General features: G+C 43.2%; 1 protein-coding gene, 1 long non-coding RNA gene, 1 other non-coding gene and 1 pseudogene across 3 annotated transcripts; 1 reads left to right on the top strand and 3 right to left on the bottom strand.

Moving 5' to 3' along the window:
* Positions 1 to 729: 729 nt before the first annotated feature.
* LOC133237075 (U6 spliceosomal RNA) lies at positions 730 to 826 on the bottom strand (annotated as a pseudogene).
* Positions 827 to 2,795: 1,969 nt separating this feature from the next.
* TRNAL-CAA (transfer RNA leucine (anticodon CAA)) lies at positions 2,796 to 2,901 on the bottom strand. The gene is made up of 2 exons: positions 2,864 to 2,901; positions 2,796 to 2,841 (listed from the first exon to the last, which is right to left on the bottom strand). It is a non-coding gene; the product is annotated as a tRNA-Leu (tRNA).
* Positions 2,851 to 7,327, top strand: LOC133236557 (uncharacterized). The gene is made up of 3 exons (XR_009732922.1): positions 2,851 to 3,087; positions 3,249 to 3,490; positions 6,166 to 7,327. It is a non-coding gene; the product is annotated as an uncharacterized LOC133236557 (long non-coding RNA).
* A 769-nt stretch (positions 7,328 to 8,096) lies between these two features.
* TRIM27 (tripartite motif containing 27) lies at positions 8,097 to 23,246 on the bottom strand. The gene is made up of 8 exons (XM_061398645.1): positions 22,440 to 23,246; positions 21,162 to 21,257; positions 18,992 to 19,222; positions 15,196 to 15,218; positions 13,242 to 13,357; positions 13,090 to 13,122; positions 11,370 to 11,396; positions 8,097 to 9,737 (listed from the first exon to the last, which is right to left on the bottom strand). The coding sequence occupies exons 1-8, from the start codon at positions 22,857 to 22,859 to the stop codon at positions 9,142 to 9,144; spliced, it is 1,542 nt and encodes a 513-aa protein (XP_061254629.1). The 5' UTR covers positions 22,860 to 23,246; the 3' UTR covers positions 8,097 to 9,141.
* Between the last annotated feature and the right edge of the window lie 300 nt (positions 23,247 to 23,546).

Here is a 23,546-nt window from a genome sequence, read left to right as displayed (position 1 = left end):
TATAAGAAATTGAGGGATATTAGAGCTGATGAGTTAACTGACTTCTCTAGTAAATTTCATAGAGAAATCAGACTTGTACTATGGCTTTCCTAGGAACCCTCTGATGGTAGACCACACTCATCTCATTTACAGTCAGACCTCCATATCTGCAGGTTCTGCAGCCATGGATTATAACAACTCCATATCAAAAATATTCAGAAAAAATATTCCAGAAAGTTCCAAACAGGAAAACTTGAATTTACCATGCACCATCAACTATTTACATAGCATTTACGCTGTACTAAGTATTTAATCAAGAGATGATTTAAAAGTATAAAAGAGAATGTGTGTAGGCTATAAGCGAATAATTATGCCACTTTATATGAGACTCAAGTATCCACGGATTTGGCATCTGTTGGTGGTCCTGGAACACCATGGATACAAAGAAACAACTGTATATCCACTCATCAATAGGCCTGTGTTGTAGTGGTTATAGTTTGGTCACATTTGGACCTACTTTCTATATTGGGTATTCCACATTTTTTTTAAGTATCTTTTTTTATTTCAGCTGGAGTTATCCATAATTTAGTTGAATTTTTAACTTCACTTTAAAAATCTTAGACTTGCTTTATGCTAGTCAATATTGGTTAGGTCGATCATATGAAATCAGTTACTAGGATGAAGCTTATCATTCTAAGAATAGCTTAGTCAAACCTTCACTTATTGATACTTTAACTTTTAATTTCTTGTCAAATTATGGAATGCTTCACAAATTTGCGTGTCATCCTTGAGCAAGAGCCATGCGAATCATTTTCAACTTTAGTATGTGTGCTGCCAAGGCGAGCACCATTCTGCATTATTTATTCACATTTTAAAAGCCAAACAAGTCAGGCACTCATTCCCGATTACCTTGCAAACAATTTTTAGCTAGTATGCAATCATGTGTTTTCTAAACTTTTTGGATATACTTAACATCTTTTTCTGAAACAGAAAGCAGGGAATTATGAGAGTAATACAAACAACTCTTTTTACAAGGGAAGTCTCAGAGTAAATGAATACTTCCAATATTTCACCTATCTTCTGAGTTTCAAAGTTTTCAAATATCTACAGGCTTTAATTTTTAAATAAACCAGCTTTCTTTTCACCCACCTAGTCTCTTACATTTTGACTATTTCAGGATAAAAATCAATGATCAAACAAGTACAGTCATGAGTGGTCATAATGACAGAAATACATTACCATGCATATATGAATCTTCAATAGCTGTCATTAGTCTTGGAATCTGGGATATGTATATTCTTCTCCTGAGAGATAAGGAAATCCTGGAATATGGTGTTCCTGAGCAGAATCAGTCATTTGACTGGAATATAAGCAACATAAGGTATAAGTTTATTTTACGAGTTTAAAAAAATTAAATTTTAATTTTAATTCTATCCTATTCCATTTTATTTTTATACTTTTACTGCCATGGCTCCAGAACTGCATTCCTTGGTACATAAAAAGCACTCATGATATACTTGATGGAAGAATGGTGATTAAAAATACCCTAAATGTCTAGGGGGAAAAAAAGTGGATAAATGAAATAGACTATATTTATCCTGTGTACTTATTTGCAACATTTCATTCTAAGGAAAAAGATAGTGTTTACACGGAAAGAGCCCAAGATACATTAGGTTTAAAAAAAAAGTCAGAGAATGGTATACTTCCTATGACTTCATTTCTGTAAAAACAAAATATTTATATATTATATATACATGAATTCAGAGAAAATAGGAGTGTACAAAATATAATAAAATATTGTTGGTGGTTAGATTTGGAGGAGAAGAAAGGTGTAACTTTCATATTTTATTCAGGAGTTAAAACGGCACTCAGTTTTGACTAGGAAACAAAACAATAATTATTAGATGCCAGCGAGGGTGTGATTGTGCCTAATTTACAAAGGAAATGTTTGAGAACTAATTCATGACTTTTGAACACGGAGAGACCATGTTCAATATAAAATAAATAGATCTATATTAAAATCCATAAATTTATATATATTTATAGACCCATAAAATCCATAAATCTATATATCGTTAATTTCTTATAAATAATATAGATCCATAGATCTATATTAAAATCAATAAAAATCCAATCGATCTATATTAAACATCTATATAAAATATCTTTGCAGACAGCAGTGTGCAGTGGTAAAGAATCCTCCTGCCACTGTAGGAAACTCAAGTGACGCGGATTCCACCCCTGGGTGGGGAAGATCCCCTAGAATAACAACCCGCTCCAGTATTCTTGCCTGGAAAACACTATGGATACAAGGAGCCTGGAGGGCTGCAGTCCATGGGGTCCCAAAGAGCTGGACAGGACTGAACCACTGAGCACACACACGAGCACTAACGTGAGCCACAGGTGAGTGGGCTTGGCAGGGAGTGCTGCAGGAAGTATTCACGGCCGGGCCTCTGGGAAGAAGCGGAAGAGCAACCAGGAGAAACAGGCGGGGCACCGGACCACGCCCACTTTCTTCTCCAATACCAAGGGAAAGGGAACTATCTGAGTTCCAAATCTCGCTATTTTAACATTTCCTCGCGCTGTCTCAGAAAAACCAACCTCTTGTACTCTCCCGTCGTTATTAATCCTTCGCCCCAAATCTCGTGACTTCCAAAAATATCGCGATGTTTCAACTTTTACTATTTTTCGTTAGCAGTCCCTGTGAGAAATTTTTTAAAGTCCGTTTTTAACACTGTGTTGGTAAATTACATACGCATATTGCTCTTCTCAATATATTTTGTTTTAGAAATTAGAAGATGGGAAAAAAAGGAATGTGTCAGAAGTGGGATTCGAACCCACGCCTCCATACGGAGACCAGAATCCCCAAGGTGGGGAAGCTTCGCTTGAGTCTGGCGCCTTAGACCACTCGGCCATCCTGACACCTCGTGAAAAACAGAAAGATTTTCCACTAAAATAGATCAGCGTCTGTGTGACGTATAGTCCAGGAAGAAGTTAACTTCCGGATCGAGACTAAAAGGCCACCCGTGGCTTGAAAAGGAAAACAGCTTATGTTTCTGGAGGGAAGGAAAGAAAGAACCGAACGACGTTTATAGCCCAAGTCGCTTGGTAGGTTTTCCAGCCTCTCATCTTTACCGAAACCCTGAGCGTGGTTTTTGCCCCAGGCTTATTTTTGAAGACAGTTTTTGAGGAACAATAAAAATCCAACAAAAGCCCCAGATATTATGGCATAGACCATTTTATTGTCTCTGATTCCTTTTCGTCCCCAGATATGCCTTGCCACTGGAGAAGTGTTTGTTTGGGGCTCCGAAAGTGACGGCCGAGGAACAGCCTTGGAAAGTCCTGTAGGGCGACAACTCCCGCCGATGCAAGACTTGATGAGACCAGTTTCTACGCAAGAGCTTGACCTGTTCCAGGTCCGGAGAAACTCAGTGTGACACGCTTGCTTCCCGACCTTCCTGGTCACTCTCGGATATTCCTGATTGAAAGTCTCCGTGGCGTCCATTGCCAGGTAGTAGATAAAATGGCGATTTTTTAAAGGGATGGCGGGGTGAAAATAAGGGGAACGTGCCACACTTCCTGACTCAGACTTTTTCAGCTCTTTCTCAGCTTTGTGCAAAGTAATATGAGCTTTGAGTCTGGAAGGTCACATATTTTAATGAAACCTTGAAGGGCAAAGAGTAAGAAATTATTCTTCCAACTAGGCTGAAAGCGAAATATTTTCAGATGTCCGTAATTATTACCTTAAATTCTACAAGTGGAGTCACTAGATCTTTATCCAGTTTAATTTAACTTTATATTGGAGTATAGTTGATTTACAATGTTTTGTTAGTTTCAGGTGTACAACTCAGTGATTCAGTTACATGTATACATATATCCATTCTTAAAGTTTATCCAGTTTTAAAAGCTTTTAATACACACTGCCCACCTACCTCCCCAAATTCTGAAGCAATTTAGTCATGTCTCGGAGAAGGCAGTGGCACTCCACTCCAGTACTGTTGCTTGGAAAATCCCATGGACGGAGGAGCCTGGTAGGCTGCAGTCCATTGGGTCGCTAGGAGTCGGACACGACTGAGCGACTTCCCTTTCACTTTCATGCATTGGAGAAGGAAATGGCAAGCCACTCCGGCGTTCTTGCCTGGAGAATCCCAGGGACGGGGGAGCCTGGTGGGCTGCGGTCTCTGGGGTCGCACAGTCGGACACGACTGAAGCGACTTAGCAGCAGCAGCAGCAGAATCATGTCTGACTCTTTGCGACCCCATGGACTGTAACCCGCCAGGTTCCTCTGTCCATGGTTTTTCAGGCAAGAATACTGAAAAGTGAAGTCTCAGTTGTAGACTCTAGCCTACCAGGCTTCTCCGTCCATGGGATTTCCCAGGCAAGAGGACTGGAGTGTGTTGCCAGTGGACTGCAATTTCCTTCTCCAGAAAATCTTCTGGACCCAGGGACTGAACGCACATTACAGAAGATAACCCAAAGATGACCAACAGAATACTGTGATTAAACGGTTAACAACAAAACATTTTGCTGGGTGACACAGTTTTATTAGTGAGGTTCAATATTCATGTTTCAAGGATTTTTATATTCTTCTCTAAATTGCTTACCCAGCCTTTGAGGTGTTCATCCTTCCTTGAATTGTGAAACTCATTTTACGAAAAATAAACCCTTCTGATAGTCTTTATTTACTAAGAACCCAAGAAGAAATTTCTTTTACTAACAAGAATCCTATTAAGTCCCTTAAACACTACTTTCCATGTATAGAAACTATAGATATAAAACTCTAGTTTTATAGTGAGCTATAAATTTTACAAGGTTCTTATGTGAGTCTTTAAAAACCAAACTGTGGCCCACATTTAATGTGCTTATAATGTTACCATTGCTAACATTTACTTTTATTCCTGGTCATTTTTTAGTTCCATCTCTTTCTTCCTTTATGGAATATTAAACTCCTGATATTTTGATTTTATGCTTTAAATGATTTGAAGTACTTTCTGGAATAGGTAAGGTATAATTAAATATGTAAACAATTTTACAATTTATTAACAATGCTTACTGTGCAACAGATCTTCCCAGAGGCCAGTGTACATTTTTTGAAAACACCTGAATGAAGGATTTTGAAAGGCCTCAAAATTTAAAAGGGTGGGGCTTACCTAGTGGTCAGTAGTTAAGACTCTGCTTCTACTGTGCAGGGCACAGGTTCCATCCCTGACAGGGGAACTAAGATCCCACATGCCTCGGGGCTCAACAACAAAAAAAATTTTCAAGAGTGGAGGGGACTAAAAAAAGATGACTATGTTTGCTTATACCAATTTAAAGAATAGGATTTAATTTCCCACCTTGAAATTAATCTCTTCACTGTTTTATGTGGAAATGTACTTGGGGCAATACTGTTATATTTAAGTATTGTTTGCACAATGTAAAATCTAAGGTATTAATGCTTTATTAATATTCTAGCAAAGTCAGTTCACCTAGAATAATCTACACTGGTTTGACTGAACTTTCTCATTATTCTTTACAAAGACCTCTCAAAGAAATTACCGGGTTAAAGGAGGTGCAAGAGTGTAGTGATTTAATTGCATAATCAAGTCAAAATTTATTGCAGGGCCATGTTAGTTTGTACTAACCTCTCAACCTCAAGAAAAAGTGCCCTAAGGAAGAAATGCAGATCTAGGCTTTCCGTTTCTCCTGACCACCATGGTTGGCACTGAGGTCTCCTGAAAGCACAGTGTTTCACTTACCCACAAATGGTCTTTTGCCTCATCCCACTATTTCATGTTATTTTTTTCTCCTTTTAATTGACTTTATTAATTTTTCCAAGGACAGAGTTAGGTTCTCTTGTATTCTCAACAGTCAAGTTCATCTGGGGCACCTAACACTGTTTAACTTTTTTTTGAATGAATGAATTGTTGTCATGCATTTGTGAAGAAGCAACCCACAAATCATTGGTACACTAAGAATCTTTCTAGTTTTGCTGGGAGATGTGTGATTTCCATCCATACTTTGGTCACGATCACTGATGAAGATGTTAACAAATGGATCTATTTACTATATGCTAGCTCTTGCTCTTACTTTCTTAGTGCTTTTAAATGTTGCCTTTAAGGCAACTGTCATGTGCATTCTCTCATCTTGTCAACTGCGTATCCTAGATGGCAGTTTCCTTTCATTCTCTGAAACTTTCCCTTCTAGGCCTTGTCTGCTCTTGGGGAAGATGCTCTTCTGTACCCACCAGATCAGTATCAGAAAAAACAAGAGCAGCTGAAGACAAACACAATTTTCCTGAGGCAACAAAAAAACAAAAGAATGAGTGGTTGAAGTACCACTCAACTTCAAATGTAATATGTAATTAACTTCAAATGTTCTAAGGACCAGAGAGGAACCAAAAGAACTGGATCCCATGTTTGCATAAAGGGGTCCATATTGTGACCTGATGAATTCAAATGCTTACCTTCCTGCAGATCATTTGCAAAGTTCATTTAACTTCATTCAAAATGACAGGTTAAAAAATGTTCTTTTTAATACCTCTAAACCCACCACCCATAAGAATCATAAGATAAACAGTACAAAACACATCAATTCACACCCTCCTTCTCTACCCTGTCCTACACGTGGCCCACTGGTAACCACAAACCTTTTGTCCATATCATAGAAAGGGTACTGTAAAGTATACAGTCTTTTTGAGACATTTTCCCATTCAGCATTGTTAGTAATATTCAGTCTTGTAGTATATCCCAGTTCAAATTGAAAGTAGCTTTGCTGAATCCAAAGAGGTTGCTTACCGCTGCTCCAGCTGCTGCTGTTAGTAATAAAAATTCATTAAGATGCTGCTCCTATTAGCACTGAGTCTACTGGAGATAAAGCAGATCCAGTGTGAGACCTTTTGTTAGCCTGGAGACAGCTCCGTCAGTCAAGCAGCAAGGATCAGGGAATCTTTCCTAGGGGCACATTTTCTTGGGACTGGTACCAAGAAAGGTGCCCTCTTTATGGGCTCTTATTCTTCATCCTTGTCCCAATGGACTATATTAAGTGAAACTGAAATGCCATTCTGACTGGGTCTCTTTACGCAGTTTTCCAGTTGCGAATTCTTGAATCTAGAATAGACAGACTTACTGTTAAAGGCAGGTATCCCAGGTCAACAGACTGGCATCCCAAGGCCTCAGTCTCTACCTTTCCATGCAGAAAAGCATAATCCATAGATATTGTGAGGCAGGATATGATGTACGTGGACATGTATTTCACCTCAGTCTGAATCCTGGCCCTGTTGCTTCATAACTGTACACCTTGGATAAATCACTACCCTCTCTATGCTTCAATTTTCTTGTGTAAAATAAAGGCAACAGTATCCACTTTATCTTGTAGGGTTGTTAAGAGCATTAAATAAGCCATTGTACACAAAGCACTTCATACTATGTGCTAAGCACTGCTCTATATCTGTGTAGTAGTATTTTATATACATAATAATATATATGTTAGCACATGTATTTATATCTATTGAGACTATTCAGCAAAAGCTAACCTAGCCTCATGGAAGCCCCTCTCTGTAGCTCCTGGTTATTTCTCTTAAAACCTTTGAATAAATACATGTATCAGGACATATCACCAATGCATGATCTTCAGCCATGAACTACAATGTTGGGTACAAGACTAAGACCACAAAATCTGTCGTCTTGAGGTCATGTCCAAAAGCAGAAAAGATCGAAAACCTCCTGGAAAAGAGCTGTCCTCTCAGCCTAGTTTTCCCCCTCAGAATGTGGTGACCTCCATGACCCTAAGGGCTTAGGCCGCTGCTTCTGAGGTGGGAAGCAAGCTCTGGGCGCTCTGATCTATACCAAGCATCGCTGCACACCCACTGTCAGTTATAATAAGGACTTGAGAGAACACTTTCCCAGAGAAGTGACAGGATTCGCCAATACAAAGCTATAGGCTGTGGCAGTCCAACACTACTTTCTAAGCACCAGTAGAAAGTAGTGACATGGTACTGTTTTATCATCCAGTTGAAAGTAAAATATTGACCAGAATGAGATTCTCAACCCATAGAGGAAATCAACACCATTAACCATGCCTCCTCCTCCAATATCTATGAACCCAGTCCTACCAAGACCCAGAAAACAACAACAGTGTAAACAACATCCATACTCACTTTATTTTTAAACAGAGGAGCATGTACCCAAAGAAAGAGAAGACTAAGAACCATCATGGGGGCTTACGCTAGTGATCTGCCTTGACCTTCCGACCTCAGAATGCCTCGTGACCCAATGGCCATGGGGATGGAATAGCCCCTTGATGTACATACATTGGAAAGGTAAACTCCCCCTTCCCTCGAAATAGAAGGGAAAAATGGAGACAAGTCAATGAATCCCCTGGAATATTGCCCCAGAACCCTTCCAGGGATAGGGTATGACTGACCATCAGTCCACAAATGGAAGTGGGAGGGGAGGTAGGAACAATGAGTGGTGCTGAGCAGAAAATAATCCCGGATGATGTGCATCCAGGACCAGGATACACTTTTCATTAGAATGAAGGGAGCTGACAAAGCCCTCAAAAAGATAGAGGCAAAGAGCACATTGGTTAGAACATTATAGCCTAACAGAGGTGGGGCTATTTCCCACCATTACTGTAAAATAACTGTAATCAAAACACATACAGGCCTCTTTAATGGAGTTAATAAAACTACAGCAGATTGAGAATCAGAAGTAGAGGTACTAATCCCAAAGGAAAAACTGGGACAAAGGGATCCATGCTGACAGGACTTTATAGCCCAACTGTGGGTTCTCAGAAAGAAGCCCTGGTTCAGAAATGACAGCAAATACCCATGATCACTATATGGGGTTGAGCCCAGGTGAAAGTATCTTGAATGGCTCTCCTAACCCAAGATTATCCATATTCTTTATCCCCTCCAGTAATGTGTAAGACCAAGAAGTGTGGAACACTGGAGGTGGACATCTGGTTTTTATTTCTGGGCAATCTCGATAACTTATTACATCTCACAATTTTCGTGGGAAGGGAGGGGATGGCAGAGAACACAGACATCCTGTCTTGCACTGCAGGGCATGGAAAGTAGTAAGAACATCCAGCTGTGATGGGCAGGAAGTGGCAAGGCAACAAGATGCCTCATGCCTGGGGTGGGAGTACGGCCAGCAGCCCTTCTGGCCTGAGTTCACCTCCTCAAGGGGAGGTCTCCATGGAATGACCATGATTCCCAACATGGCCAGAAAACCCATCGATGCCACTCATGGGGCAGATGATCAGAGGAGCTGCGCTCTTCCCTCCAGAGTAACTCAGGCTGAAGTAGGGCCGGACAGGCCCACAGAAGGTAGCATGAGAGAAAGTAAAGGTGTGACACCTCTCTGTCACGTTGTAGAAAGAGACCTCGCCAGCATCATAGTCCAAGAAAATCCCCACCCGTTGGAGAGGGGTCCGCAGGGGGAGGGCAGTCATTGGGGAGGTGAGAGCCCAGTATTCTTTCCCATACCACAAGGACACTGCCCAGAATCCATTCTGGGGGGCCGAGGTTACCCCGCCTTTTCTGCACACTGAGTCTTCACAGACACCTATGGTCCACTTGGCTTTATCTCCCACCTCTACCTCCCAATAGTGTCTCCCAGCGATGAAGCATGGAGAGCCCAAGACACAGGGAAACAGATTGAACCGCTCAGGGTTGTCAGGCAGGTCCTGCTGGAGGTAACTGTACCGCACTTGCCGCAGGTTATCAGAGAGGATCAGGCTGGGGTAGGCCGTGTCTGGGTCCAGAGTCACATCCACTGCAGAGAAACACAGGGGCAGAGGAGGATTAGCCGAGCACCAAGACAGCCCACTCTGAACACCCAGCTTTTCTCCTATCCCTGAGAAGAGAGTAAGAGCTCTCCAGCAAAGACACATTCATTTTATACATTCAAGTCCACCCTGAAGCAGACATTCCCAAAATTACTGTTTGGCTTAGCTAGTTATCTCATTTAGCTAGGATATATTGGAAGTACTGAAATTTTTACCTCCACTTGCTTTTCCACATTTTAAACCACAATATCCGTGATAAGCTGAATTTAAGGTTTTCTTAAGTGTATGTCCAACCCCTTAATCCGAAAGCCTCAGGGGCCGGAACTTTACAGTATTTAGACAGACACGGTGTGGTGTAGCACTCTACAACCAACACTAACAGATCTGCTGTGAAACATACAGATATTCATATTATGTCAGATAAAGACACTAAATAATGCCACATGCATCTGACAATCATGTGGTGGTTTCCAGTTTTAAAATCACTGACCTATTCTCTCACTTGTTCTTCATATCTTGTTCAGAAGGAAGATTCCCTAACATTATCTCTCTGAACCATAGTTCAGGTAGGCTGACTGTCTCCCACAAAAGGCTCATGACAACTGGTGGAGGTGACCAAGAACCTCAAGGCACGGTTCTTGGTTCAACAATCTGTTCACAACAGTTGCCCATTTATTCCCTCATGTCATGGGTAGACCTCATACCTCCAACCAGACATTTAACTCTAAGGGTAGGTCAGTGCCTTATGCTCTTTGGTTCCCTCTACTGTACCCAGTGCAATATTAGGAAATGCAAGACATAAGCAACATATTCAATCTTGAAAGAATTAAATATGGATCACAACCAGGGGACATTAATGAAAGAAGACCTGCTGTTTGTAGAGTCTCTCTGTTCATGATAAAGAAGGAAATGGCAACTTGTTCCAGTATTCCTGCCTGGAGAATCCCATGGATGGAAGAGCCCAGCGAGCCCCAGTCCATGGGGTTGCAAAGAGTTGGACACGACTGAGCAACTAACACACATGTTGTTTGTCCATGAAGAAGATCCCATGAAACAGAAGGTGGTCAAGTGAATACAAACCTCAGATGAGCTTGAGATCATAGATTTAGCCACTCTGTGAACCTCAGGTGAAGGTGATTGTCAAGGGGAGGGAGAGTTTCAGCTCTAGATCTGAGCCATAGAGAAGGGACAATGGCAGATTTTTCCTAGACTTTCCCTAGCTCTCAGAATAAGAGGCAAGTTCAATCTTTTTGGAAGGATGCTTTTTGTAAACCACACACTGCCCAAGGCTGGGTGGGCACAGCAGTGGACCAGTGTACTAGCAGTGGCAGTGCGCTAATTTTTGGAAACCACAGTTTCAACTCTATAATCCTTCCTAGCACCTGAATTCAATTTCCTCATATTTCAAAGGTCCATGTTTTCAGATCTGAGGCATTTGAGGAAGCAAATATTACAAACACATAGAAATAACAAATTTTTGTGATTGTTATAATTTTTTAAAAAATAAATGTAACCTAAAGAATTCAAATTAAGGCACTTTCCAAAATCATTCACAATAGTAGTTAGGTTGATAAGGATTTTTACTCCTTTTCCAAATGGTTTTGTCTCCTATCACCCACCTGAGTATAACTGGGCCTCTCTCAATTCTGAAAAAAACAAAAGAGAAAAGAAGTTATGGAAGTTATCTGTGATTTGTAGAAAGTACCCAACAGAAGGAGCTTTAGGAGTCATCATAAAGCAATGGTTTCCATTAGAACCCCTGCTGTCAGTCCTGCATTCATTTCTTCATACAGCATTAAGATTCCATCTTCCAGCCAAGAGCTCAAAGGGAAGAGGGGTTGGGAACTTTGAGCGTAAAGATAACACAAGCTCGGCACTGGAAGCATATGGGGTCAAACTGAGGCAAGATTAAGGATTCCACTCCTCAGTGGGTCAGCTGGCTCTGCAGGGAGAGACATGGTTCTAAGTCCACATCATACATAACTCTTGGATTCATAAGCTACCTGTTCTAGGGGATGTGTGGTTCAAGTGACACCCACTACCAAGCTGGGGCAAACTACACCATTTACAGTTGACAAAGCATTTTCACAGGTATGTTCTCAATGGGCTACTTAAGTGCAGGAGAAGAGCAGGAAAAATAAAGGAGAGTCAGATCAAGGAATGTCGTGTCTGAGCTAACCACTTTTGGTATTAAGTGTTGTTGTCCCTGTTCTGCTTGTGAGCATTCCCTAAATCCATGTTGCCAGATGTGAAAAACGTATGTATCTGAAAAGATGCCATACAAATAAAGTTTTATATAGAAAATTATAAAAATTATGGGGACTTGTAATTTATAGTAAAGATGAAAAGTGATTAAGTACATATAAGGGTTTCAGATTATATCAAGCTGCCTAGGAATTTCAGCATTTTGGGCTGAAAACAGCCATATGGGCTAAGGCTTCCCTGATGGCTCAGTGGTAAAGAATCCACCAGTAGTGCAGGAGCCGCAGGTTCAGTCCCTGGGTGGGGAAGAGCCCCTGGAGGAGGGCATAGTAACCCACTCTTGCCCTGAGAACCCCAGGGACAGAGAGGCCTGGCAGGCAACAGTCCATTGGATCACAAAGAGTTGGATATGACTGAAGTGACTTAGCATGCACGCATATGTGTTATATGCTTATAAGTTACCATGAGCAGAAAATGTTATATTTGAAGAGTGCCCTTTTAATACCTAGAGTACTTTGTTTAATAAATATACATGAAGGCTCCATTCTAGAACGCTTCAGAAATTGTAAGTAAACCTAATCCTTACAGCCTTGTAAGGTAGGAGCTATTATCTTCCTCATTTTACAAATGAGGAAAATACAGTGTAGAATGCTTATCAGGTGGCAGAGGTGGGCCCAGGACCCAGGCAGCCAGACTCCTGAATCCCTGTTCCTACCCAGGTTCCTGCCCTCGAGGTGTTGCCTCAACCAGTGATGCTCAATTCTTCCTCCTCCCGGTCAGTACGAGTGCCCACATGCAGCAGAAACTCGATAAATTATAACTATAAATACTAGCTAAAATGGAATATAGCTAGAATAGTTTCTCTTGATTCTCTTTCTCAATTAAAAATAATTTTTAAATAACCAAATTAATTCTGCATTAATTGTTGGATTGTATATTTTTTTCTTCCATTAATGTAGATTGAGAAATGAGTGTATTTAGTTAAAAGACTTCAAATTGGAAAAAATTAACAAAGCCAAAAGAAAGATGTGAAATATTAGGGGAAGCCAGCCATTTCCCATTTCCCATACTCTGGTGCAGATGTTTATCTTTCCAGGAAACTTTAACATCAAAAGTCCATTAAGTAGATAAATTTACCTTGGATTTTCTCCATATCTGACTGCATTTTTTCTATGGGGAGAAAAGAAGATATTCAGTTTGCATTCCATTATCTAGCTGGAAAACACTTCCTCTCAGGCAATACAGTTATTCAGAGCATAAACCCTCAGAGATCCCTCTTCTCACATTACCTGTGAACTGCTTCAGACTCTCAGTCAAGAACAGACACTTCTGAGCAAAAATGTGGATTTTCTCTTGTAGGTCTGGAGGTGTGATCCAGGGTTCCGGAATCCTGATTCTTTCAGCCCTACGTTTAAAAAAATCCATAGTGAATCCCCCACTCCCACCCAAACTTCTTTCAGGGTCTAGGACAAAGCCTGGGCTAAACTGGCCAGTCAGTGGATTGGTGGACACTCTAATAGGAGCCAGTAGAGCCCTTTTCCTATTCTCTTCCTAGACTGTGATCCTCTGGACCAGAATAGGGGAGTCATCTTACCTTCATATTCTCCCACAGCATTAGCTTCTGGCTTTTCAAATGGCATATGCCCTCAGAAAGATTCACTGAATTAAACTGAATATAAGCCTGACCTTGCCAGAAAGCACTAGATTTCATGATCAAGTCCTTGATATTCATGGCAGGCAATGACCCATAACCCTCAGGTTCCCAAATATGGCAAGAATGACATTTTCAGACAGACGGGTACTCTCTGGACAATATCCAGTTACCCACCTCCCCCTCAAAGGGTCTCTGGCAAACACTGACTGCTAATTACACACCCAATATCCCTTCTCTCACCTTCCAAATTTTACTGGGTTCATGCCTGCCTAGTCTGAATGTGACTAACCTCTGGCCAATGAGAGCTAACAAGTATCTTGCACTAATTTGAGAAGTCTGCTTAAAAAGGAATGGAATGTGACTTATTTCTTTCCTACTGGTTAGCATTCTAGGAAGTTTCTTGGGCTGTAAGAATGAGGAGCATAGCTTATGTATGGCAGAAGAGTAAATGGAGAGAAACCTGAGAGTCTGATGATAATCACTGGAGCCACCAAACCAGCCCTGGGCTAGCTATCTGCACATTTCTTTAATGGTGGCAGAATGTTTTAGTTATGTTTAAGTCAAGTCAAAGATTAAGTCAAAACTTTTTCAGAGTCAAACCCGAACTTAACATTCAAAGATGCTAGAACCTAAAGGATCTATCTCTGTGTTAGTTCAGAACTAGACTGACACCAAAAAATAAAAGCAGCAAGTGAGGGCAGTATTTGTTAGGGCCAGTTGGCAGGGACTAGTACCAGTTCTAGCTCAGTACCATCCCATCTCAGCAGCCCTCAAAAAGCTCAGCTCTATCAATAATTCTATTCACAAGGCCCTTCCAGCCCATCTCCTCCTCCAATGCTCTCTCACAATCAAGCTGCACTTCCTCTGAAGGGTTTTCACCCTTCAGGGTTTTACTTAGCTTCAATGTTCAGTTTCCTCAAAGTCAGGCTTTACCCCAGTAGGCATTCCTACAACAAACATTATATTCCCCAAGGTCTATCCCATCTGTCCTTGCCATCTAACATTGAAAACAATTTAATTGTGGCTTCTTGCCCATTCTGGGCTTTTCCCGCTTGGTCATGTTCCAACTTCCAGGTAGCTCTTCCTCACTGTCCATCTGATGATACAGTAGAGAAATAATAAAAACAAGAGCCAGAATCCAGGTAACTCATGACTCATTTCTGAGCTGGTCACACTTTTCTTAGCCTGTATTTTCTCCATTACAGAAAAAAGAGAACCAGAAACAAAGACAGAGATAACAAAAGAGAAAGGATTCTGAAACAAAAACTATAAAATACCCTTGCACTTTGCCCGAGGCCCTGTGCCTCCACCCTCTCCACAGACGTGTCCTCATAGACTACCAGCACCTTCTCAAGTGGGCCCCCACTTCACTCCTCACCCTCAGTATTTGTCAATAATTCCTTAGTTTTACTGAGAAGAGCTACAGTCCATCTAGTTCTTTGCACACTAGTGACTCAGTTCGGGGACAGACAGGATATGTGTCAAATTTGGTAAGATGTCCTCAGGCTCTGGGCTCCTTCCAGAGTTTCTAAGTATGAGGGAAAGTCTACTTAGGCTTGATTTAGCACTGGGGAAAGAGAAAACTGTACCTGCTCAATGTGTCCCCGATGTCCTACAAGAGAAAGGAAAATGAAAACCATGAGAAATCATTTATAATGTCAGTTTTCTCTCATAGATGTTTGTTAGAACTGAGCTACAGGCTGGCCCTCCTGGGCAAAACCAGGGAGACAAGGAGCACACACTGTGTAAAACCTGGGCAGAGGAAACTGGGATACACACTATTTGTTATTCCAGCACCTTCCTGCATTCCCATCCTGCACGCTGGTCAAAGATCTCAAGATTTCAAATCTACTAACTCAAGCATCTCACTCTTGGACCACAACTGCCTACCTGCCTGCCCAGCTTGCTTTCTTTGACCTATTATTGTGTGTGTGTGTGTGCGCTAAGTTGCTTCAGTCGTGTCTGACTCTTTGTGACCCTATGGAGTGTACCCTGCCAGGCTCCCCTATCCATGGAATTCTCCAGGCAAGAGTACTGAAGTGGGTTGCCATTTCCTCCTCCAGGGGATGTTCCCAACCCAGGGATCGAACCCATGTCTCCTGCACAGGCAGGCTGATTCTTTACCGCTGAGCTACCAGGGAAGACCCCGATATTGCCTTAATACAGGCTAATTATTTTAAAAATATCTCTCCACTTGGGTTTCCCAGGTATTGCCCCATGATTAAATTCAAGCTTACATTATGTCTCCTTCTAAATACTTGATATTTACTTTCTTTATTGGTGGTATGTTATAGCTACTATTTTTCCTTTTGTAATTAAAAAGTAATCTCAAATGACATTTTGAAATTAACATTCCAGCCCTTATCGAACTCCCTCTCAGATTTAGCATCTGTAGATAATTATTGTCTAAATTACCTTTCACTATGATAGCTGCCAAATGATCATTTTCTTGCCTCAAAATTCCTTGTACATTACTTAGTCGACAGTCTACTGGAAGGAAGAATTTTCCCTTATTTATTATTAGTATGGACCCATCAATTCCTACTTTATTCAATGGGTTATAACTCATCACTATTCTTAATTATTTCGGTGCTCAAAAAATCTGAGACTTGGTCAGAGAATCTGTCACTTTTTTCCTATCTCTTCTCATCCCATTCTCCCCATATTATCTGGTTTATCATTCCAGTGTTTCCCTTGCAAATACCTGCAGATACATGTATTTTCTAATTATCTCTTCTTTCTTACACAAAAAGCATAATCTATATTTTGCACTTTGATTTTTTTCACTTCCCAATACATTATAGAAACTCCTCTGTATCAGTTATACCATAGGTATCTTCCTTTTTCTTTTTTTATAGTTGCATAACATTCCTCTGTGTGTGTGTTCATACGTTAAAATACAGTTAGACAACAGTGGCCATCTTGCCCTGTTCCTGACCTTAGTGCGAATGCTCTCGTTCTCCACATTAAGATTCAGTTTACTTTTCAAATGACTTCTACCATGACCACTCTCCCCCATGGAGTCCACAACTTGCCCTCTTCTTTCTCTACTTTTCTTTATCATCTAGTTTTGATTTCATGGTCCATGTGTTCAGAAATATTCTCACAAATACCTTAAAAAAATAAGCAAACCCGTGGTTGCCACTGGGTAGAAAGGGATGAGGAGCGACTGTTTAATGGGTATGAGGTCTCCTTCTGAGATGATGAATGTGTTCTGGAACTATACAGCTGTGATGGTTGCATAACATTAAGTTTACTAAATGTACCAAGTTGTACACTTTGAAATGGTTAAAATGGTTAATTTATGTTATGTATTTTTTATCATAATCAAAAAGCCAGAACAGGGGGAGTTCCCTGACCGGTTCAGTGGTTAGGATTTTGTGCTTTCACTGCCATGTGCCCAGGATCAATCCCTGGTCAAGGAACTAAGATCCTATAAATAGTGTGGCTAAGGCCAAAAACAAAAAAAACCTCTCACATCTTGCAAAGCCCTAATCCTGGATGAACCCAACTACCAGCTTTCCCTAGGCCTGGAACCAGAACAGTCACAATCATAGAATGCAAAGCCGGGACGGGAAAAAGTCACACAACTGGACAAATTCTGATATAAACTGACGTTCACTGACCAAGTAACTCAACTACGTCTTGCAAACCAATTTGCTTTCCCATACTCTGAAACAGTAATTTCAGAACTTTCCCACAATCCTCAAACTCATTTTCTCTAACCCCTGCTCAATGGCAGCAGAAGAGGATAGAAGCCAAGACGTTTTTGCTACCAATCCTCACAACCTGCTGCATCTACCTGTCCCCACCCTCCTTTCTTCTTATACAACAGAGGATACTTCAAAGCTAAGTCCCTTCTACACGCTTCAGTACCCTTCCTTCTGCCTTCTCAGAAACAGTGCATCAGAGATGAGTTCATCCTTAGAGCTTCAGTAAATTTTCTTCACCTGAATCTTTACAACAGATGCTCCTCTCCACATTTTTTTTCCCACATTTTTTTAAAAGATATGTTTAACTGGTTTCTTTAAGCATCCTCTCCCCATAAAGCCCCACAATTCGACCTCATCTCCAAGTATTTTCTTTATGTCTCTTTCATAGCCTTATTTATTGAAATAGTCATTTACTCTCACATCTTCCATTCACTTTGTCACTACAACTTCTCCTCATGTGGCTCCTGCCCAGACTGCTCCACTCGGGCAGCTCTATACAAAGTTTATCAAGGATGCTCATGTTTTTAAACCAAATGGATCTCAGCCTTCGTATTATTTCACCTCAACTACATTAGACTCTGTTGTCCACTCCCTCCTTCCAGAAACATTCTTCCTCCCTGATCACATATTGCCTCTCTGGTAAACTGTCTCCCCTGCAAGCTCTTCCTTCTCTCTCTAGCTATTAAATATTGGTGTTCATTAAAGCTCAAGATTAAGCCTTCTCTTTTTAATCTGAAGTAGGAGTTGGTGAACTTTTTCTAAGAAAAAGGCCATACAGTCTCTGGCACAACTACTCAACTCTGGTGCTACAGATAATACAAAACAAATAAATGGGCATGGCTATGTTCTAATAAAAATGTATGGACAATGAAGCTTGAATTGTATGCAATTTCACATATCACAAAATAACAAACATTCTTCTGATTTTTCTTCCCCATCTATTCAAAACTAAAAAACACAATGAGCTCGCAGGACACAAGTGGTGGGCCATAGTTTCTTGACCCTAAACCCATCAGCCTCTTTTTAATGGCAACACTGATGATACTTGTTTGTTCACTTCTTTATCATATGATCTCGACATCAGAATTTAAATTTCAGGAGAGCTTATTTATTCACTTAATTCCACTGCTTGACCCAGAACAGAAAATTCATATGCACTGAACGAACAAACAACAAACAATCAGCTCATTTCCTGTGGTCTTGCTGGTCTGGGTCTACTGCAGCTTTATCACCCATACAACCAAGATTAAATCCCAAGACTGCTTGGGCTGACCACTTCTTGTGGTACTTGTTATTTTGTGGTTGTCATAGTGCACACATACATGTTACAATTATAGGATACTGGGGTGAGGATAATCTTTAAATGACATGTGGGCCAAATTCCTCATTACATGAGTAACTGAGTTCACTGAGGCCCAGAGAGGTCAAGAGCCTTGCCTGTGATCAGACCTCTTATCAGTGCAGGACAGGCTTGAGCAGGACAGGTCTTCCTTTTGACCTTTCCACGACACGGTGCAACTGACTGACCCAAGTTGGGCCAACCAGGGCTTCTATTGTACATTTCCCTTCCAACATGCCCTTGCTACAATCAGAGTTTCAACAAGGGAGTAGGGGGCCCTGGATACTGCTTGGCAGAGCAGGAGCTGTCTTGGCAGGGGGCTTTCAGTCTTACCTGCAGGAGCTCCCTGGTGGGTTGCTGCTGCTTCTCTTCCAGCTGGGCAATCAGGTTGCTGAGGTGGGAGATGTTGCAAGAGAACTGAGTGATGGCACCATTGATACTGTTGTAGATGGCCAAGTCTAGCTCCTCAAGACGGGCCAAAAGGCGATACTCATGCTCCTTCAAGGAGTGATACAGCTGCTCAAACTCCCAAACAATCTTCTCCCTCTCCATCTGGGTCAGGCTCTGTGTAGACCACAGGGAAGGGCAGTGAAGAGAGGAAAGGCTGCTTCTAGAGCCCTTCACATTTCTCCCCTGTCTATCTACCCCAAGACCTCATTATTTCATCCCAGTATACTAAAACAGGCATCTTGTTCACTCACTTATTCTTTTCCAGTCTTTATCGACTGGATATACAATGGCAGAGAACTGAATTACCCCAGTGATAATCAAGGCAGTCTGAAAAAAAAAAAAAAAAAAAAGCCACAGTCTCTGCTCTCAAGGAACTCAGTCAAGTGAGAGTCAGGTTCATGTGATACATGTCATCATGGCTAGATAAGCAAAAGTAGGGTGACAGCATTCAGTAGAAGTTGATACAGTTCCCAGAAGCAGTGTTCACAAAGAGTCTTGAAGGATGACTAGAAGTTCACTTTATGGTCAAAGAACGGGAGAGCTTTCCAGGCAGAAGAAATGCCATGGGCCAAAGAATGGAAAGGCAAATGATGGGGTCTGGCTGGAGCACATGAGTGCTTGTGAAGACGGCAGATAAAGTAAGAGATGAGAAGCCTGGCAGGACTTCACTGCAAGTGGGAACCACGAAAGGCTGTCAGAGAAGTCACATGATCAGATGGGTGCCCTGTGGAGGATGGTTTGGAACATACAAGCAAAACTTCTACAACAATGCTCACATAATAACCTTGATTAGTTTCCTTAACCCTTTCACATGTAATCCATTCCCTCAATCTGGCCTTCTGTCTCACTGGCTTTGAGCATAATTCTCTACTGGCACAGTTTGTTTGCCAAAGGTTGTCTGTCCTTCCTTCACTTGTCCCAACTGAGGGACTCCACAAAAGCTTATTTCGGAATAAAGGGTCAGCAAACTCCCGTGTTTACTCCCTTGGAGTAAAATTTTATTGGGAAACAGATCCACTCATGTAAATGGTGTCTTTAGCTGCTTTTGAGCTACGACAAGGGAGCTGACTGCTTGTGATAGAGATAGGGGCCACAAAGCCAAAAATATTTACTCTCTAGTCCTTTACAGGGAGAAGGCAATGGCACCCCACTCCAGTACTCTTGCCTGGAAAATTCCATGGATGGAGGAGCCTGGTAGGCTGCAGTCCATGGGGTCACGAAGAGTCGGACACTTACTGATCGACTTCACTTTCACTTTTCACTTTCATGCATTGGAGAAGGAAATGGCAACCCACTCCAGTGTTCTTGCCTGGAGAATCCCAGGGCTGCCATCTGTGGGGTTGCACAGAGTCGGACACGACTGAAGCAACTTAGCAGCAGCAGCAGCAGTCCTTACAGAAAGGTAAGGGACTATTTTTTCCAGAACAACCACCCTCTCCCCCAAATATCCTTACCACAAAGGCCTTGGGAAACTAGGAGAAGGGAACAAAGAGAAAAGTTCAGAATAGAATCATTGCCAAGAAAAAGAACATTCCAGCAAGAAGCAACAGTCAAGTTTATGGAAAGCCACTGTCAGCATCTGTCTGTAGAACAATACAAAAGGCCACTAACCAACGCCCAAGAATTTCACCTGGATCAACCCTGATCTGCACAAAGCTAGCAGATTAAACTTTTGCTAGGTCAGATCTCCAGGGGTTTTAAAGTTGACTATTTCATCCTTTTCCCCCCAAATGTGGGAGCCCCTTGGTTCTCCAGGTGAATTCCCAACTGCCATGTAAGGTTGTTCCACCCGTACCTATTAAGTTCTGGGTGATCTGACTGCACAAGGTTAAGGGAAGTTTACAAGTCTTACAATATAAAAGAGTGACCAACAGAACTGATATTAAAAAAAAAAAAAAAAAAACTTCAGTCCCGAGGGTCGCACTAGAGTTGGGTCGGCAGCGAGTATCCTGCAGCATTTCCCCACTACCGCAGCAGCAGTCACGATGAGTTTGCCCCTCAAAAAAAAAAAAAAAAAGAACTGATATTATCTGTGAATTCCCAGGAACCTCACCAAGAGTTCAGCTCGCGCCTGCTCTCCCTGTGCCCTTCGCCTCTTCTTTAAGTCTTTCACTCTTTTTAGGTGGTCCAGCTGGTTCTGGATTTGCTCCTGAAAAAGCAAAAACAGGTGTACAGTTCAAGATAAGGCAGGCCTTAGCACCAGTGTGACTCTTCTGCTTATCACCTGTGCAACCCACATTCATGATGCCAAGTTCTTGGTGACAGCCTGTCCTTGGATCACACTGCCATCACCGTGGCACCACATCTCTCCTTTGGTAGTTTGTATCTTTAAGTTTGTATCTTAAATGGTGGGTCACCTACCTGCCTTTGGAAGGATACCACATGGCTTAGTCGAAAGGTGAATGGACTGGAAGGCTTTAGTTGTCGAGCTTTCAGGGACGGGTAGGGAGAGAAAAGGACTTCTCCTATTTTCCCCTGGTGTGACATGAGCCAACACCACCTTCTCAACCTACTAGAGTATTCAGTGTGAGTAAAATCGTAATTTTGAAAGCACCATAAATGTTCAGTGAATAACTTTGCATGAATGTACTCACATTTACACATGTACATAATTGTGTGCATGTTCTTGCAGTCCTCAAACACAGATTATGTGCACGCCTTGAATGTTGTCTTACAACTGTTTTATATTTAATACTTTATTCCCATGTTATTGTTGAGCTGTGCCTATCTGTTGGTTCACAAGGGGATCCACACAGCATTTTATTTCACTCAGTCTTCATAAGTCTTATCTCCTATGAGTCTCACAGTGGTTAAATGACTTAGGCAGTAAGGAACTTGTTCTTTTCCGGGAGGTTCTAGAAGAGGACGGAGCACAGGGAAGTGCTGGGGGAAAGGAGAGGTGATGGGCATCTATTTGATGTGAATACAGCCAGGCAACGTCCGACTGTGTTTTGTCTGAGATCATCTAGGAGCCAACAGGAATGCGAGCGTCTCTGAAGCTTGTCGCTGCGTACGTGGTTTTACAGTTATCTTATATACAGTCAAGAGGGGTCTCCATGGGCCGTCATGTATAATGTGCCCGTGAGAGGGTAAACACAGAGGCACATAACGCAATGAGGGTGGGGAGACTTCTGGCTTAATCAACAGCTACAGGTTTTCCTCCCAAATCTCAGTGCCGAGGCTCTGGAGCGGACAGAGGAAATGACGGCTGTGAACCACACGTCCGGCTCAGCCATTTTCTAGGCGGAAAAAAGGAAGCCCCTTTGGCTCTCTCCTCCCTTTGTCCGACTCGCGCTCCGGCCCCTCCCCGGCCCGCGCGCCCGGCCCTCACCTTGAAGCCCTCCACCGCCTCCTCGAGCGGCAGCACGCTGTGGCCGCGGTGCTCGCGGGAGCGGTCGCACACCACGCAGATGGGCATCTGGTCCTCCTCGCAGTACAGCTTCAGGGGCTCGCGGTGTTTCTCGCACACGCCCATCTCGCCTCCGGGCCCCGACGGCCGCTCGGTGCGCAACTGCTTCACCAGCTGGGTCACGTTGGCCAGGTGCCGGTTGGGCCGCATGTGCCGCTGCGGGAAGGTCTCCCGGCACTGCGGGCACGACACATTGGTCTCCGCCGCGCCCCAGCAGCGGGCGAGGCAGGCGCAACAGATGTTGTGGCCGCAGTCGAGCATCATGGGCTCCACAAAGTACTGCAGGCACACGGGGCAAGTGGTCTCCTGCTGTAAGCACTCGGCCACGCTCCCGGAGGCCATGGCGCGGGCCCGCGGGGGCGAACGGGCATGGGCCCCGGTGCCCAGCCCAGCGCGGAGCCCAACTCGACTGCGCTCCCTCCTGTCCGCTGTTTCTGGGCGGTGCGGAAAGGCCAGCCGGGCTGACGGAGGGCGACGCCTCCCGGGCCGATCCCAGACGCGCCCGCGCGCTGGAACCGCGGGGTGGCCGGGCCTCTCCCTGAGCCGCTGCGCCCGGCGGAGGGAGTATGGGGGTACCGCGGCCCCACCGAGCCCAGCGACTATGCGAAGGGACAGCAAGATCACCGCCGATCGGACTCCCGGAGCCTGGCGCTCAAAACACGCAGGACAACGTGGCCGCGTCGGAGCGGATCCCAGCGGCCGCGCAGGCCCCACCCCTGCGCGAGCGGAAGGGGCGGCTCGGGGGCGGGGCTTGGGCCGGACCTCCTGCGTGAGGCTGGAAATTCCGGCCTCAGGCCTGGACGGTTTCTTTCACTGGGAACCCGGGAGGCCTCGCCGCCGGCGCGGGGGCGGAACGCGCGGACAGAAGCTCCTTGGCTACGGGGTCCTAGAGGCAGGTGGTGTCCGGGGCGTGCGGCGGGGTCTGTATAACCCCTGCCTGCCCGCTCCGGGCGCCCCCGCCGAGCCTTGGGCCTTGGACCTGGATCCCGGGTCTTTTGTTGGGTTTCCTCTCTGGTGCCCAGGCCTCTG

This window comes from Bos javanicus, chromosome 23 (genome assembly GCF_032452875.1).
Source record: "Bos javanicus breed banteng chromosome 23, ARS-OSU_banteng_1.0, whole genome shotgun sequence".
In the NCBI taxonomy this organism is placed as follows: Eukaryota; Metazoa; Chordata; class Mammalia; order Artiodactyla; family Bovidae; genus Bos; species Bos javanicus.
Note: the sequence above shows the minus strand (reverse complement) of the source record. Positions and strands in the feature narration are given on the sequence as shown.

What these genes read in the sequence shown, in the direction of transcription:
- TRIM27 (XM_061398645.1), bottom strand. Translation starts at nt 22,859, where the DNA reads ATGGCCTCCGGGAGCGTGGCCGAGTGCTTACAGCAGGAGACCACTTGC. An exon ending in ATCGGGGACACATTGAGCAG is followed by an intron (nt 13,358 to 15,195) that starts GTACAGTTTTCT and finishes TTTTAAACGTAG; the next exon opens with GGCTGAAAGAATCAGGATTC. An exon ending in GAGTCTGAAGCAGTTCACAG is followed by an intron (nt 13,123 to 13,241) that starts GTAATGTGAGAA and finishes TTCTCCCCATAG; the next exon opens with AAAAAATGCAGTCAGATATG.